This window comes from Chrysemys picta, chromosome 17 (assembly GCF_011386835.1).
Source record: "Chrysemys picta bellii isolate R12L10 chromosome 17, ASM1138683v2, whole genome shotgun sequence".
In the NCBI taxonomy this organism is placed as follows: Eukaryota; Metazoa; Chordata; order Testudines; family Emydidae; genus Chrysemys; species Chrysemys picta.
In genome coordinates, this window is record NC_088807.1 from 8,211,054 (window position 1) to 8,229,008 (window position 17,955).

Below are 17,955 nucleotides of genomic sequence, written 5' to 3' on the forward strand. Positions count from 1 at the left end.
GCTCAGGGGCTCGGGTGCCGGGCCGGGGGCTCGGGTGCCGGGTCGGGGGCTCGGCCGGCGGTGCCGGGCCGGGGGCTCGGGGGACGGGCTGGGGACCTGCGGTGCCGGGGGTGGGCCGCGCCTCCTCCCCCCACGCCCCCCCTTACCTGCTTCAGGCTTCCCGCAACTCAAATGTTCACGGGAAGCAGGGGAGGGGGCGGAGACTTTGGGGAGGGGGGCGGAGTTGGGGCGGGAGCGGGGGCGGGGCTGGGGGCGGGGTTGGGGCCCCTTTAAAGTGTCCTCCTTTCGGAGGCACTAAATATGGTAACCCTATGTTAATTAGAAATTAGGGCTTGGCCTAACCCTTTCCCCAAGCTTCTACTCCCGCTCTGCCTCTTCCAGCCCCCACTGCTCCCCTGCCCTGCCTCTTCCTGCCCAGTTCCACCCCCTCCCCTGAGCATGCCCCGTCCCCGCTCTTCCCCCTCCCTCCCTGTGCCTCCTGCACACCGTGGAACAGCTGATCGTGGCGTGCGGGAGGCACTGGGAGAGAGGGGGAGGAGTTGATCAGTGGGGCCGCCAGCAGATGCGAGGCACTGGGGGGGAAGGGCGGGCGCTGGCTGCGGTGGGTGCTAAGCACCCACTAACTTTTTTTCATGGGTTCTCCAGCCCTGGAGCACCCATGGAGTTGGCGCCTATGAAAGAAACGGTTTTGCTGAATAGCAGTTAACATCCAAAGGGCACCACTAGGTCCCAGGGTTACACGGCTGTACTTCACGCTGCTGTCAGTGGTACACCCATCCATCTTTGCGTGAGAGTATAACTTCTGTGCTGCAATCACATGCCATCTTACTGAAAAGGAAAACGATGAGTTAAGCAAAGTCTGGTTTTATCCCTCCAAGTGCTGCCTTGTGGCCTTCTACTGCCCACGGCTTGTCAGCGCTCCAGAGGCTCGACCCTGAAAACTAAGCTGGGTTTCATTGCACCTTTATCCCTAACAACTGGGAACATTTCAACGTAAAGGTTACAAAAGGTTGCGCCTGACACGCTAATCCTCCGTCCCCATACACCTCATCTGTCAAGCCATCCATCCCCACGTGCACACCCCAATAACAACACTGTTCCCCCACTCTGCCCTCTCCATCCCTAGAGCTCACAGCACTTTATAAGGGAGGTGGGTAGCCACTGCCTAGCCCCAGCCCATGGGGAAGGGGGCTGGGAGATAGGTCAGGCAGGGGACTGGGTTGGGCAGAGGGGCAGGGCGAGGATGAGGGCATAACCCAGCCCTGGTTCATTGCCCTGGGGCTGGTTGGTGGCCCCGCTAGGGGCTCAGGCCCAGCCCAAGGGGGCGTCGTCCACTAGCTGGCCCCTGGCTGGTCGCTTTGGCAATGAGGCCAGCACTGTTCGAGCTGCAGGCGTCCCCTACGGGGAGAGTGGAGACAGGGAGGGTCTCCCGGGGAGATGTGCTGGGGAGATCTGGACAGACAGCAGTAGAAAAAACAGGTGTTCGTGCTGCTGGGTGGAGCAATCAGAGCCCAGGCCAGGGCTGGGCCGGGGCTGAGCGGGGCAGGACGGGTACAGCGAGGGTGGCTGGGCAGCTCGAGCTGCAGGTTCCCAGACTGACCTACGGGTCCAGCAGTGGGCAGCTCTGGCTCTCCTGAGGGCGGAGGGCTCCGCGTGGTCCCCTCTGGCTGGGCAGCCTCTTTGCCCTCCAGCAAAGACAACGGCTTCCACTTCCCTGGAATACAAGAGCATCCGGTTCAGCAGGTAGCACCCCCCACATAGAATCACAGAATATCAGGGTTGGAAGGGACCTCAAGAGGTCATCTAGTCCAACCCCCTGCTCAAAGCAGGACCAATTCCCAACTAAATCATCCCAGCCAGCGCTTTGTCAAGCCGGGCCTTAAAAACCTCCAAGGAAGGAGACTCCACCACCTCCCTAGGTAACGCATTCCAGTGCTTCACCACCCTCCTAGTGAAACAGTGTTTCCTAATATCCAACCTGGACCTCCCCCACTGCAACTTGAGAACATTGCTCCTTGTTCTGTCATCTGCCACCACTCAGAACAGCCGAGCTCCATCCTCTCTGGAACCCCCCTTCAGATAGTTGAAGGCTGCTATCAAATCCCCCCTCATTCTTCTCTTCTGGAGACTAAACAATCCCAGTTCCCTCAGCCTCTCCTCATAAGTCATGTGCTCCAGACCCCTAATCATTTTTGTTGCCCTCCGCTGGACTCTTTCCAATTTTTCCACATCCTTCTTGTAGTGTGGGGCCCAAAACTGGACACAATATTCCAGATGAGGTCTCACCAATGTCGAATAAAGGGGAACGGTCATGTTCCTCGATCTGCTGGCAATGCCCCTACTTATACAGCCCAAAATGCCGTTAGCCTTCTTGGCAACAAGAGCACACTGTTGACTCATATCCAGCTTCTCGTCCACTGTGACCCCTAGGTCCTTTTCTGCAGAACTGCTACCTAGCCATTCGGTCCCTAGTTCTTCCGTCCTAAGTGCAGGACTCTGCACTTGTCCTTGTTGAACCTCTTCAGGTTTTTTTTGGCCCAATCCTCTAATTTGTCTAGGTCCCTCTGTATCCGATCCCTACCCTCTAGTGTATCTACCACGGCTCCTAGTTTAGTGTTATCCGCAAACTTGAAGAGAGTGCAGTCCACACCATCCTCCAGATCATTAATAAAGATATTAAACAAAACCGGCCCCAGGACCGACCCTTGGGGCACTCCGCTTGAAACCGGCTGCCAACTAGACATGGAGCCATTGATCACTACCTATTGAGCCCAACGATCTAGCCAGCTTTCTATCCACCTTATAGTCCATTCATCCAGCCCATACTTCTTTAACTTGGCGGCAAGAATACTGGGGGAGACCGTATCAAAAGCTTTGCTAAAGTCAAGGAATAACACATCCACTGCTTTTCCCTCATCCACAGAGCCAGTTATCTCATCATAGAAGGCAATTAGGTTAGTCAGGCACGACTTCCCCTTGGTGAATCCATGCTAACTGTTCCTGATCACTTTCCTCTCCTCTAAGTGTTTCATAATTGATTCCTTGAGGACCTGCTCCATGATTTTTCCAGGGACTGAGGTAGGCTGACTGGCCTGTAGTTCCCCGGATCCTCCTTCTTCCCTTTTTTAAAGATGGGCACTACATTAGCCTTTTTCCAGTCATCTGGGACCTCCCCCGATCGCCATGAGTTTTCAAAAATAATGGCTAATGGCTCTGCAATCTCACCCGCCAACTCCTTTAGCACCCTCGGATGCAGCGCATCCGGCCCCATGGACTTGTGCACGTCCAGTTTTTCTAAATAGTCCCGAACCACTTCTTTCTCCACAGAGGACTGGTCACCTTCTCCCCATATTGTGCTGCCCAATGCAGCAGTCTGGGAGCTGACCTTGTTCGTGAAGACAGAGGCAAAACAAGCATTGAGTACATTAGCTTTTTCCACATCCTCTGTCACTAGGTTGCCTCCCTCATTCAGTAAGGGGCCCACACTTTCCTTGACTTTCTTCTTGTTGCTAACATAGCTGTAGAAACCCTTCTTGTTACTCTTAACATCCCTTGCTAGCTGCAACTCCAAGTGTGATGTGGCCTTCCTGATTACACCCCTGCATGCCTGAGCAATATTTTTATACTCCTCCCTGGTCATTTGTCCAATCTTCCACTTCTTGTAAGCTTCTTTTTTGCGTTTAAGATCAGCAAGGATTTCACTGTTTAGCCAAGCTGGTCGCCTGCCATATTTACTATTCTTTCTACACATCGGGATGGTTTGTTCCTGAAACCGCAATAAGTTGCCACCAGCCAGAACCCCCTCACCCCCGCCAGCCAGACACCCTCATCCCCCGCCAGCCAGACACCCTCATCCCCCGCCAGCCAGACCTGCCCCAAGCAAACGGGAAACAGGAGCCCAACCATCAGCAGAGGGACAGCTTGGCGGCAGGGATTGCAGGGCTGGCTGGGGTGGCTGGACTGCAGGGGTGGAATGAGGGGCAGATGGGGAGGCTGAGGGCTGGCTGGATGGGTGAGGCAGGATGGGGGGCAGATGGGGAGCTGTGGGCTCCCTGGACTAGATGGGTGGAATGAGGGGGCAGATGGGGGGCTGAGGGCTGGTTGGGCAGGTGAGGGTGGGATGGGGGGCAGATGGGGTCTAAGGGCTGGGTGGGTGGGGTGGAATAGGGAGCTGTGGGTTGGCTGGACTTCAGGGGTGGAATGAGGGGCAGATGGGGGGCTGTGGGCTGGCTCGGTGGGAGAGGGTAGGATGGGGGGCAGATGGGGGACTGAGGGCTGGCTAGGTGGGTGGGGTGGGATGGGGGGACAGATGGAGGGGCTGAGGGCTGGGTGGGTGGGTGGGGCAGGATGGGGAGCTGTGGGTTGGCTGGACTGGAGGGGTGGACTGGAGGGGCAGATGGGGGGCTGAGGGCTGGTTGGGCGGATGGGGGTGGGTGGGGGCCGGACGGTTCCTTCAAGGGAGCCCTGGCTTGGCCACTCTGGACGACGTCCTGCTACCCTAAGGCCTGCCCCACACCAGGTGTCACTGTCAATCCCGGCTGAGGTGCAGGAATCCCTGCAGGGCGGCCCAGGCTCTCCCAGGAGTCTCTCAGCCGGACTGGCTGGGCAGAGCTCGCTCGCTGGAGCCCAGAGGTTCAGTCTCGGAGGCGGTGAGGCCGGTGTGGCTGACCCTGGAGGAAGAATGGGACCCCTGGGGGGACTGGCACACTGACGGGTTCCTTCAAGGGACTGTCTAATGCAGGATCCTGAGGATCAGGGACAGATGGGTTGGGAGCTAGCAGGGGGATGGCTTTGGCAGGGGATGGGGCAGGTTGGAGGCTGGACTAGGGAGAGGGTTGAGGACAGGGTGGCCAGGAACGGGGGGGGGCTGGCTGGGGAGGGTAGTCCCCATCGCTCACTCACCTGGTAGTACTGCCTGTGGGGATACCTGGGCTGGTGCCTGTGTCTCCTCCCGTGCCACCGAAGGGAGCCGGGGTCGGGGCTTCTGCGTCCGTGGCTTCTGCGTCCGTGGCTTCTGCGTCCGTGGCTTCTGCATTCGTGGCTGTGCGGCCATGGGCTTGGCAAAGCGCTGCCTCACAGGGGCCAACTCGTCTGTGAAGGAAATGGGAGAGATCCTAGCAACCTGAGGGGGTTGGCACAAACACACTCCCAGAGATATACACACACTGTGCACGCTATACACAGACACACTGCATGCACATACACACAGCACTGTGCAAAAACATCACTGCACATGCACAATTCACACTGCATCCACATGCATATCCTGCACACAAACAGCACTGTGTAAATGTGAATTGCACACATGCACCCACATTGCTGCACACACGCAGATTGCACACTGCATGTGCATGCATACACTGCACACACACACCACTGCGCACATGCACATTGCACACACAACGTACACACACACTCACCACTGCACACATGCACTGTATGCACTCACACCGCACAAAAATGCACACTGCACACACATGTTGCATGCACATACACATATGCACACATTATGCACATGCACGCACAGCGCACACGGTAAAATGTACAGAGGTCAAATACGCCTAGAATAGCTTGGTAGAATAGCTATACGCTCCCCTGCCGCTTTGAGCCAGTGCTCTCCCTCTGTTCCCCTAGCGAGCGTACTGAAGAAGGTTGCGAGATGGCCCTGGCTCATCCCATCTCTTGCCCACAATCCGTGGGCAAGCAGGATCTGAATGGAACAGGCTGTATTTGCATAGACACGCCTCCTCTGCCTAGGCGCTCAGCAGACAGCTGCTTGCCCAAAGTGATCCATTTGGGCGGTTAAGGGTTAAACAGCCTTGGACACGGGGCACCAACCTGCTGTTATCCTTATTGCAGGAGTAAAGGGCTGCAGGCCTGTCCTTAGCCTGCCCTGACTGAGAGGGGCTCCCTAATCTCCTCACTAAGCAGGCACGGTGATGCCCAACCCCAGGGAAAAGCAACAGGGGCTGGAATAGGGGTTTCTAGCTGGGGGTTAAAGTGTTTTAGCTACTGATTGATCCTTCTCCAGGGTGTAAAGAGAGCACTGATCGGACTCCGTGGAGAGGCCTGACTTCAGCGCTCCCTACAGCGGGACCTGGGGATGAGCGGGTCTCTGAGCCTTGGAGCGGGTGTCGGGACAGTGGTGTGGTGAAAGCAAGGCAGAGGCTGCAGCAGCGAGGTTCCTCGCTGTCCAGTGAAATCCCTACGGACAGGGCACAGCATTGCAGCTAGCGGCAGTCATAGAGGCGCAGTAACAGACAGGGCCAGCTCCAGGTTTTCTGCCGCCCCAAGCGGCAGGGGGAAAAAAAAAAAAAAGCCAATCGGCGGCACTTCGGCGGCAGCTCAATCGTGCCGCTCCATTCTTCGGCGGCAGTTCGGCGGCGGGTCCTTCACTCCCTCGCTTCTTCGGCGGCAGCTCAAAGAGGAAGAGAGGGACTGAGGGACCCGCCGCCGAAGACCCGGCCGTGCTGCCCCAATAGTGGACAGAGTGCTGCCCCTTTGTATTGGCCACCCCAAGCACCTGCTTCCTTAGCTGGTGCCTGGAGCCAGCCCTGGTAACAGAGGTATTGCCCAACCCCCCTTCAGGGGCAGGAGCTGAACCCTGTGAATGCCCCCCGAATTCTGGGACTTCACCCACCTCAGACAACCAATCGCAAGTGGGGTACAGCGCAGGGGGAGGGGAGTGGCATATTAAAGGGACACTTGTCCATCGGCCTTTCACACTGCAAGGTGGGAAACTGAGGCAAAGGACACTGCCAGGCAGGTGTTTTACTTACTGATTGCTTACTTGGGAGTCACTGTTGTGGTATCTTCTCAAATTAATGCTGGGTTCCTTTTGCCTTTTCTTAGAAGTTTTCTCTGCTATACAGTACACAGACTCAGCTGGTAAAGGGGAAGCATTGCCTCTTGGAGGCACCAGGGGAGGTGGTCACTTTTCCCAGATTTCTGGGTGGGGGCTTGAGCCACTTCTGTTTTGTGGTGTTAAGAGGAACCCCTGGATACTGAACCCGGCCCTTGTCGCTGCCACCACTAGCTGGCAGCAGGGTTACACGCTTTTTAGACATGTTGGCTAAGGAATTTCCATGAGCCCAAGACTAGGAGATGTGATGGTTAAACCAAATCTCCATCCTGCTCAGTGACCAAGCAAGGCTGACAGCCACCTAGGGGCAGAGCTTCTCTCCCTCTGTCCAACTAGAGAGACTCTCCAAGGCTCAACGCACAGGGGGAATCCCGGCTGTCAGGGGTAAGTCAAGCGTTAGAGAGGAGTGTAAAAAACCCCTCTAGGAAGCGCTCACCGTGCGCCCAGACAGCTGAACGTCCCCACGAGCAAACTAGCTAAACTCCAGCGTACAGACACATCTCACGCCCAACTAGCCACTGTTCCTTTGTGTGATGAACCCCATCGACCGCTCTCCTTGGGCAAACCCTTGGTCATGTTCCTTCACACATTCACAGCCCAGAGAACGGATTCCTGTTTGTACTGCAGTAAAGTGCCTCTTGCTCTCCATTCAGTACGGGGACGTCCAGGCTGGGCCCTGCATTCAGAGGCCCGATCCAGGGTTTTGTTTCTAGCTGGGCATCCTGCTCTAGAAGTGTGATGAGGGGTCCAGTCCAGGGAGGGGAAGGGAATAATGCCAGATCTTGGCTCCTACCCAGGGTATAACTTTGGAGTTAGGGTGACCAGGTGTCCTGATTTTTGGGTCTTTTTCTTATGTAGGCTCCTATTACCCCCCAACCCCTGTCCCGATTTTTCACATTTGCTGTCTGGTCACCCTATTTGGAATATTAAAAGAAACTGCTTAACAGACGGACCCCAATGAACCGTCAGGCTAATTCTGATTTACATGGAATGAACCAAACCCTCCGGCTCAGCGCACCATGGAGGAAACATGCCACACACCAGCGCCATCTACTGATGGAAGCAGCAGAGAACCTGAGAGAGCTAAAATCTGGGTTCCGACTGGTGAGATGGTGAGAGCCCAGTACAAGAGAAGAGAGATTTCCCCCCCCACACACACACACACACAGGTTACCTGTACACACCACACCAGCGTCCTCCGCATGCTGGCAGTCATGCACGCCCCATGGTGCAGCCAGACACCGGCTCAGCGCCGACTCATTGCCCTGGCACCGCACGTTGTCCAGCCAGATGGGACCACTGCCCTCACCAAAAAAGGCCCCCCTGGGAGCAGAGAGTGGGTCCCCGCAGCCGAGCTCCCGGCACACCACAGCCGCGCCTGGCAGCGCCCACATGTCATCGCACACTGTGCCCCAGCGGCCCTGGTGGAAAACCTCCAGCCGCCCGGAGCAGGAACCTGCGCCACCCACCAGCCGCAGCACAGCACCCCCTGGGGAGAAAGCAGAGATCAGAGAGAGCAGGGAGCTCTGGGGGGTAGTTGGTCCTAAGGGGCTAGGTAGCTTTGGGAGATAGGAAGTTTGTGGAGGGGGAGGTAGTTCTTGGGGGGTAGTTCTGGAAGGGGAAGATAGCTTTGGGGAAGTAAGTAGTTCTGGGGGGGAGAGTATCTCTGAAAGATAGTTGTTCCTAGGGTGGTAAGTAGCTCTGTGAGGTAGGTAGTTCAGGGGGGGAGGTAGCTCTGGGGGGTAGTTGGTTGTGGGGGGTCAGTAGCTCTGGACAGGAGGTAGCTCGGTGAGGTAGGTAGTTCGGGGGGAAGGTAGCTCGGTGGGATAGTTGGTCCCGGGGGAGAGGTAGCTCTGGGGAGTAGTAGGTTGGGGGGAGGTAGTTCTGGGGGCGGGGGAAGGTAGCTTGGTGAGGTAGATAGTTCCGGGGGGAGGTAGCTTTGGGGGGAAGGTAGCTCGGTGGGATAGTTGGTCCTGGGGGAGAGGTAGCTCTGGGAGGTAGGTAGCTCTGGGTGGGGAAGTAGCTCTGGGTGGGAGGTAGCTCTGGGGGGTAGTTTGCCAGGGGGAGGTAGTTCTGGGGGGTAGTAAGTCGGGAGTAGGTAGTTCTCGGGGGGGAGGTAGCTTTGGGGGGAAGGTAGCTCGGTGAGGTAGGTAGTTCAAGGGGGGAGGTAGCTTTGGGGGGGTAGTTGGTTGGGGGGGGTCAGTAGTTCTGGGCAGGAGGTAACTCAGTGAGATAGGTAGTTCGGGGCTGAGGTAGCTTTGGGGGGAAGGTAGCTCGGTGGGATCGTTGGTCCTGGGAGAGAGGTAGCTCTGGGCAGGAGGTAGCTCTGGGGAGTAGTTTATTGGCGGGTAGGTAGTTCTGGGGGGAGGTAACTCTGGGGAAGTAGGTAGTTCTGGGCGGTTAGATAGCTCTGGCAGAGGGGTAGTTCTGGGGCGGTAGGTAGCTCTGGGGAAGGGGTAGTTCTGGGGAGTAGTTTCTCAGGGTGGTAGGTAGTTCTGGGGGGAGCTAACTCTGGGGAAGTAGGTAGTTCAGGGTGGAGCGTAGCTCTGGGGAGGGAGGTAGTTCTGAGGAGTAGTTTGTTGGGGGGAGGTAGTTCTGGGGGGAGATAACTCTGTGGAAGTAGGTAGTTCGGCGTGGGGCGTAGCTCTGGGGGAGAGGTAGTTCTGGGCAGTAGTTTGTTGCGGGGGAGGTAGCTCTGTGGAAGGGGTAGCTCTGGGGAGTAGTTTGTCAGGGTGGTAGGTAGCTCGGGGGGGAGGTGTAACTGGGGAAGTAGGTAGTTTGGCGTGGGGCGTAGCTCTGTGGGAGGGGTAGCGCTGTGGGGTAGTTGGTACTAGGCAGGTAGGTAGTTCCTGGTGGGGGATAGCTCTGGGGGGTACCTGTGCAGATGACGCTGGCGTCCTCGTCGTGCTGGCAGTTGGTGCGCCCCCAGGGCCGTGCCCTGCACTGCCTCAACGACATCTCCTTCCCACTGCAGCCCACGTCATCCAGCCAGATGGGGCCAGTGCCAGTCCCAAAATGCGCCCCCCCGGGGGCAGCCTGAACTGCGCCACAGCCCAGCTCCCGGCATACCACGGCGCCCTCCAGCAGCCCCCATCCATCATCACACACCGAGCCCCACTGGCTCCCGTGAAGCACCTCCAGACGCCCTGCGCAGCTGTGGGGGCCCCCCACGAGCCGCAGGGGGGCACCGCCTGCAGGACAGATAATAGGTCACCAGGGGATGGGGAACACAGAGGGGCCCCATAGGCCAGACTAAGAGACTGTGGCTCTCTGTAGAGGGAGGGGCGCCACAGGCCAGGCTGGGGCATGGGGGGGGTCTTTGCAAGGGAAGGGAGCTCCACTGCCCAGGCTGATGGGTGGGGGCAAGTCTCTGACAGGATCATGGCTCTGGCATGCTTGGTGACATCAGGGCAAACAGAAGGGGAAGCTCGTAGATTCATAGATCCCAAGGCCAGAAGGGACCACTTTCATCATCTGGTCTGACCTCCTGCATAGCACAGGGCAGAGAACATCCCCAAAATAATTCCTTGAGAAGATTGTTTACAAAAACACCGAATCTTGAGTCAAAAATTGTCCATGATGGAGAATCCACAACAACCCATTGTAAATTGTTCCAACACTTCATTACTCTCGTTGTTAAAAATATGTACCTTAGTTCCAGTCTAAATCATGTTGGACCTTCCTCTGCTAGACTGAAGAGCCCATTATTAAATATTTGTTCCCCATGTAGATATCTACAGTCTGTGATCATCCTCTCTTAACCTTCTCTTGCATTCTTTGTTCCTAGATGAATACATTTACATTCAGCCATATTAAAATACATATTGTTGCTTGCACCCAGTTTATCAGCTGATCCAGATCGCTCTGTATCCGTGACCTGTCCCCTTCATTATTTACCACTCCCCCAATATATGTGTCATTTGCAAACTATATCAGTGATGATTTTATGTTTTCTTCCAGGTCATTGATAAAAACGTTAAGGAGCATATGGCCAAGACCTGAACCTAGTGAGATCCCGCTAAAAACACTGCTGCTCATTGATGATTCCCCGTTTACAGTTACATTTTGAGACCTATCAGCTAGCCAGTTTTTAATCCATTTAATGTGTGCCATGTTAATTTTATATTGTTTTGTTTCATTCTAGTTGGTCATAGAATCTTAGAAGCATAGAAGATTAGGATTGGAAGAGACCTCAGGAGGTCATCTAGTCCAACCCTCTGCTCAAAGCAGGACCAACACCAACTAAATCATCCCAGCCAGGACTTTGTCAAGCCAGGCCTTAAAAACCTCTAAGGATGGAGATTCCACCACCTCTCTAGGCAACCCATTCCAGTGCTTCACCACCCTCCTAGTGAAATAGTGTTTCCTAATATCCAGTCTAGACTTCCCCCATTGCAACTTGAGACCATTGCTCCTGGTTCTGTCATCTGCCACTACTGAGAAGAGCCGAGTTCCATCCTCTTTGGAACCCCCCTTCAGGTAGTTGAAGGCTTCTATCAAATCCCCCCCTCACTCTTCTCTTCTGCAAACTAAATAAGCCCAGTTCCCTCAGCCTCGCCTCATAAATCATGTGCCCCAGCCCCCTAATCATTTTCGTTGCCCTCCACAGGACTCTCTCCAATTTGTCCACATCCTTTCTGTAGAGGGGGGCCCAAAACTGGACGCAATACTCCAGATGTGGCCCACCAGTGCCGAATAGAGGGGAATAATCACTTCCCTCAATCTGCTGGCAATACTCCTACTAATACAGCCCAATATGCATGACTTGCCCTTGGTGAATCCACATTGACTGATTCTGATCACCTTCCCCTCCTCCAAGTGCTTCAAAATGGTTTACTTGAGGACCTGCTCCATGATTTTTCCAGGGACTGAGGTGAGGCTCCTTCTTCCATTGCCTTTTTCCAATCGTCTGGGACCTCCCCCGATCGCCATGAGTTTTCAAAGATAATGGCCAATGGCTCTGCAATCACATCAGCCAATTCCCTCAGCACCCTCGGATGCATTAGATCTGGACCCATGGACTTGTGCATGTCCAGCTTTTCTAAATAGTCCTTAACGTGTTCTTTCACCACTCGCAGCTGCTCACCTCCTCCCCATACTGTGTTGCCCAGGACAGCAGGTGGGAGCTGACCTTGTCTGTGAAGACCGAGGCAAAAAAAGCATTGAGTACTTCAGCTTTTTCCACATCATCTGTCACTAGGTTTCCTCCCCCATTCAATTAAGGGTCCCACACTTTCCCTGATCTTTTTCTTGTTGCTAACTTACATGTAGAGACCCTTCTTGTTACCCTTCACATCCCTTGCTAGCTGCAACTCCAGTTGTGTTTTGGCTTTCCTGATTACAGCCCTGCATGCTTGAGCAATATTTTTATACTCCTCCCTAGTCATCTGTCCAAGTTTCCACTTCTTGTAAGCTTCCTTTTTGTGTTTAAGTTCACCGAAGATTTCACTCTTAAGCCAAGCTGGTCGCCTGCCATATTTGCTATTCTTTCTGCACATTGGGATGGTTTGTTCCTGCGCCCTTAATAAGGCTTCTTTAAAAGACAGCCAGCTCTCCTGGACTCCTTGCCCCCTCATATTAGCCTCCCAGGGGATCAGTTCCCTAAGGGTATCAAAATCTGCTTTTCTGAAGTCCAGGGTCCGTATTCTTTCTTCCTTTTGTGAGGATCCTAAACTCAACCATCTCATGGTCACTGCTGTCCAGGTTGCCACCCACTTCTACTTCCCCTTCCAATTATTCCCTGTTTGTAAGCAGCAGGTCAAGAGGAGCATGGCCCCTAGTTGGTTCCTCCAGTAGTTGCACCAGGAAGTTGTCCCCAACACTCTCCAAAAACTTCCTGGATTGTCTATGCACTGCTGTATTGCTCTCCCAGCAGATGGCAGGGCGATTTAAGTTCCCCATGAGAACCAGGGCCTGTGTTCTGGAAACTTCAGTTAGTTGTCTGAAGAAAGCCTCGTCTACCTCATCCTCCTGGTCCAGTGGTCTATAGCACATGCTCACCACGACATCACCCTTGTTGCTTTCAGTTCTAAACTAAACCCAAAGACTCTCAATAGGCTTTTCTCCAGTTTCATACTGGAACTCTGAACAGTCATACTGCTCTCTTACATACAGTGCAACTTCTCCACCTTTCCCGCCCCCACACCTGTCCTTCCTAGGGTTACCATATTTAAACCTTAAAAAAGGAGGACACTCCATGGGGCCCTGGCCCCAACTCCGCCCCGGCCCTGCCCCAACTCCGCCTCTTCCCCGCCCCGGCCCCGCCCCTTCCCGAAGTCCCCACTCCAACTCTGCCCCCTCCCCTGAGTGCCCCGCATTCCCCCTCCTCCCTCCCAGCTATCTACAATATTCTGAAATTCCTATGATGTTTTGATCCTGGCAGCGTGAGACCTCCAGTGTAGGTCGCTCCGACTGGAGGGTTTTCTCAAAGCTCTGCTCTAGGAATTACTTGGGAGACGTTCTCGGGCCTGTGTTATGCAGGAGGTCAGACTAGACATTATCACAATGGTCCCTTCTGGCCTTGGAATTGAAAAGAATTGAAGTCCCCCAGGATGCAGCTTTTCTTCCACACATTGTAGATCAGTGACTCAGAAACAAGCAATGCCACTTTTGAGGTAGAGTGTCCTCCTTCCCCGTTGGCCCACTCGAGGCTTCCTACATAGGCTCTAACCCTTGATTTTAACATTCCAGTCCTGCGGCTCATCCCACCAGGGGTCAGTAATACAGCTAGCTCCAATCAATGCTCATAAACGAGCAATTCCACTTCCCCTGGGATGAAGCCCCTGGAAGTTGGGGAGATGGAATGGAGGGAGGCATGTGCCAAGGAGTGGGAAGATCATTGGGGGTGGGGGTTCCCTACGGGGGGGAATTGTTTTGTCTCATACTCACTGTGCTCTGGCGTGGTGGAAGCCGGCCTGGCTGTGCTCTGTGCTGGGGGTTTGTGGTCCCCAAGGGCCGGCTGCACCGAGGGCTCGGTGGTGATGACGGGCAGGAAGCGGTGAGCTGTGGGCACAGCAGGGTCAGACAGGGACACAGAGACATGGCCACATGGAGAGTGTGGCCCTTGGGCCCTGGAAGGATCGGTGCCAGCCACAATGGGCACTGAAATGGAACAGGCCATAACACCTGCACATACCCAGAGCCTCAGCCACACCACGCTGTAGTGGGACACAGGGCCTTCTAGGGGTGTCTGCTCCACTCCGGCCCAAGGCGGGGACTGGCTGGCTCAGGGGGTGGGGAATGGCACATGGGGCCCTCTAGGGGCGTCCGCTCCATTCTGGCCCCATGCAGGGACTAGCTGGCTCAGGGGGTGGGGAATGAGACATGGGGCCTGTCCCCTCTATGGGGCGCCAGCTCCCATCCGGCCCCAGGGCAGGAATGGCTGGCTCAGGGGGTGGAGAATGGGACATGGGGCCCTCTAGGGGCGTCCGCTCCGCTCTGGCCCCATGCGGTGACCAGCTGGCTCAGCGGGTAGGGAATGGGACATGGGGCCTGTCCCCTCTATGGGGCGCCGGCTCCAACTGCCGTTCCCAGCTGCCACGTCACACACTCCGGCTGGCCCCACCTGAGCACACGGCACTGGCGTCCTCCTCATGGCTGCAGACATGCTGGCGCCAGCCCCGGTGGCGGCAGTGGCGCAGATGTTGCTCTGAGCCCTGGCACCGCACCTCATTGAGCCAGATGGGGCCAGTGCCCTCCCCAAACCAGGCGCCCACCGGGGCAGAGAGCACGGTGCCGCAGCCCAACTGCCTGCACACCACGGCTGCGTCGGCCAGGTCCCACTCGTCGTCACACACCGAGCCCCAGCGGCCCTTGTAGTTGATCTCCACGCGCCCCACGCACTCACTGGGGCCCCCAGCCAGACGCACCAGGAATGGGCCTGCAGGGATGGCACAGCCTGTCAGACCCACAACCCCCCTCTCATGGCCCCTCTGCCCCATTGGGCCCTCCCCTCTCCACCCAGCCCTAAGGGGCCTTACACCACCCCCAGGGCCCCACTGCACCACTCCTTCCTCCCAGGACCCCAGCCCTTCTCAGGCCACTCTGCTCCATGGGACCGCTCTCCCCTAGCCCCACCCCAATGGGCCCCTTCCCTCCAGGGCCCCACCACCCCATGGGTCTCTTCCTCCCAGGCTTCTACCTCATAATGGGGCTGTTCCTCCCTGAGCCCATCATCCCATGGGCCACTGTGCCCCATTGAGCCCAGCCCCATGATCCTTCACTCACCTGTGAATCTTCAACCCCTTTGAGCCTCCACCCCACTGCAACACTTTCACACCCCACTGTAACCCTTCACCCCACTGTAATCCTTCACACCCCCTGCAACCTTTCACCCCACTGTAACCCTTCACCCCACTGTGACCCTTCACACCCCTTGCAACCTTTCACCCCACTGCAAAACTTCACTCCACTGCGACACTTCACCCCACCTGCCCCACATGGGTTGGAGTTGTGGTTGCCCATCCCCATCACATCAGAAGGCAGCGAGAGCTGGAGGTGGAGAGGGGATCCCCACAGACAGTGCCAGGCCCAGACAGGCAGTGCTAGGGTGAGACAGGCAGGGGTGGACACACACACGGCCAGGGACATGCTGGCCAGGCCTACACGCAGAGTTTGCTGGCACGACTGTTGGGCGGGGTGTGAAGAGGTGTCACCCCTGCCCAACATGGCTGTCAGCAGAGCCCCGAGCGGTACCTGCAAGCTAGAGCTTGCGTCGCCAAGATGCCTCAGCTGGACTGGGCCAAGCACTCCTCTGTGAGCAGTTTCCACACCAGGCCTGCATAGGTCCTATGTAGTCCTGTGCCCTGCCTCCCCCTGACACACACAGGGATAGGGACACCCACACATAGGGGCACACCCAGGGACACATACGGGGTGCACATGCACACACAGGGGTGCACACGCACACACACACACACACACACACACAGAGGGATACAAAGGGGCGCACACACACACACACAGAGCCAGATAGCGATGTACACACACACACAGGCGCGCGCGCACACACACACAGGGGTGAACACATACACACACAGAGCCAACAGGGACACATACACAGGGACATGCACACACACAGGGGTGCACGCACAGACCCACACACAGAGCCGACAGGGACACATACACAGAGACACGCACACACAGAGGGGTGCACGCACAGACCCACAATACCCAGTTACCTGTGTAGTGAAATTCCAGGAACCCAACTGAAAAACAAGAGCGCAGCAGGTGAGCAGAGCCCAGCAGATGGCCAATCTCCTGCCCAGCGGGTCAGGGAGTCAGGATGGTCCAGTGTGGGGGCCTGGCTGGGTGTGGGGGAGCAGCCAGTCTGAGCCCCCAATCCGGGAACGACCAGCGTGAGCAGCACTTAGATAAACACTGCAAATGCCTGCAAACAGAGTGAGCCCTGGAGTGCCAGGCACCTTGATCTCCCTGCTTGGGGTTTTGAAACTGAGTGTCCCCTGCCCAGTGCTCAACACCCGCTGCCCAGTGCTCAACAACCTCTGCCTGGTGCTCTGTGCCCCCTGCAGCCCTCAGCATCCGGGAGTTCTGACAGTGCCTGAGCTGGGACCCTGGGGCTAGGAAGGGGCTGGGCTTCCCCGGTGCCTGAGCCTCGCCCCCAAAGCAGCTGGTACTCACCAAGGAGGAGCAGGGGCAGCCGCATGGTGGCTGGTGGGGAGCAAGCCCTGGGGCCAGGTCTGCACAGTGTGAGGAACGGCTGTTTCATGGAGCAGGACTGGCCAGGCCAGGGGATGACTCAGCCTGGCCACAGTTTATAAGGAGGGAGTCTTGTAACGCCCACAGCTCAGAGTGATGACCTCGGAGCCAGTGAAGCCAGGGCCGGCAGGGGACCCTGTGCACAGGAGTGGGCAAGCGTGACACCAGGGATGCTGGACTGGGCAAGTCCTGCCAGCCACGTGTCCCAGTAGAGAGAGCAGTGTCCTCCAGCCAGGCCACTGGCAGGCAACGGGTTAATGAGCAGCAACAGAATCAGCTGCAACGGCTGGGCTCATGTATGTGTGTGCAACGCAAACCAACATCCAGGGCCACACACATGCACCCAGCATCCCCCACATGCACGCCCATGTGTGTGCAAATATACATGCAAAGGGATGCACACACACAAACACACACAGGTGCTGACATACATGTGCACACACACTGACACACACGCTGTCAATTCGTACCCATGCCCAGTCGCACGCACATACTCTCAATCATTCACATGCACACAGTCATTTACACACATACACACACTGACATACTTGTACGCCCTGAGTGCTGTGCCATGTTGTCTGGACCAAGGGGTGTGATGGGACAGGGGGAGGGGTCCCGTCCTGTCATGGGGGCAGTGTGGGGCCGTGGCCTGGCTGGCGCCCATCTCCCCCCCAGTCCTGGCCACATGGTCCCAGCCGGGGGCGAGTCATAGAAAGACTGAGTCAGTGCTGTGCGAGCCAGGCTGGCCTGCAGCCCGCAGTGCCGCAGGCAGAGGGACGGCCCAGCCCAGGTCTCTGGGACCCTGCCCGTAGACACTGGGCAGCCCTGGGGACCCTGTCCACCTGGCACCCCATGCCAGGCACTGCCCCTGCCCGGCCAGCTGCACCGCAGGGCTGAGGGAGCTCCATGGCCTGGCTGGTCCTCAGTCTCCCCGTCGCCACTGGGAGCTGTGTATCCAGGATACCGACAACCATAGCAACCTGTGTTGTCATACAACCAAACATCCCACGCTAACAGCAGCTGCCTGGCCCGCCGTGGAGGGGAGACTGCCAAGGAGCAGGCAGGGGCTCTCTCCCCTTGCAGTCAATGCTAGTCCCAATGCCCTAGGCCAGCGCTAGGGGGCCTGTGCTGCAGAAAGTGGGTTGCTCAGTAGGGGGCGCTCTTCCCTGACAGTCAGCGCTGGCCCCCCATGCACACTAGGATGGGAGGAGGGATATTTGCTGTTGTAAGAGCACGTCTGGAAATCGAGAGACAGCTCCCGTTGGCTTTTCCCGGCAGTGACTCTCCTGACGACCGCCCTGGGCTGAGTGGATCCCCTTGCTGCGTGCTCCTGCTGGCTGGCGCTCTGCCTGGGGAGCTGCCCCAGGCCTGTGGGG

At 56.8% G+C, this 17,955-nt stretch overlaps 1 protein-coding gene across 1 annotated transcript; it reads right to left on the reverse strand.

The window, feature by feature from the left end:
• Positions 1 to 278: 278 nt before the first annotated feature.
• Positions 279 to 17,829, reverse strand: LOC112060675 (scavenger receptor cysteine-rich domain-containing group B protein-like). Its single transcript, XM_024112182.3, has 8 exons — positions 16,502 to 17,829; positions 16,042 to 16,068; positions 14,427 to 14,741; positions 13,751 to 13,864; positions 9,739 to 10,053; positions 8,037 to 8,351; positions 4,903 to 5,091; positions 279 to 1,714 (listed from the first exon to the last, which is right to left on the reverse strand). The coding sequence occupies exons 1-8, from the start codon at positions 16,587 to 16,589 to the stop codon at positions 1,335 to 1,337; spliced, it is 1,743 nt and encodes a 580-aa protein (XP_023967950.3). The 5' UTR covers positions 16,590 to 17,829; the 3' UTR covers positions 279 to 1,334.
• Positions 17,830 to 17,955: the final 126 nt, after the last annotated feature.

What these genes read in the sequence shown, in the direction of transcription:
- LOC112060675 (XM_024112182.3), bottom strand. Translation starts at nt 16,589, where the DNA reads ATGAAACAGCCGTTCCTCACACTGTGCAGACCTGGCCCCAGGGCTTGC. An exon ending in CGCTGGTGTGGTGTGTACAG is followed by an intron (nt 5,092 to 8,036) that starts GTAACCTGTGTG and finishes TTTCCTTCACAG; the next exon opens with ACGAGTTGGCCCCTGTGAGG. An exon ending in CCCACAGGCAGTACTACCAG is followed by an intron (nt 1,715 to 4,902) that starts GTGAGTGAGCGA and finishes CTTGTATTCCAG; the next exon opens with GGAAGTGGAAGCCGTTGTCT.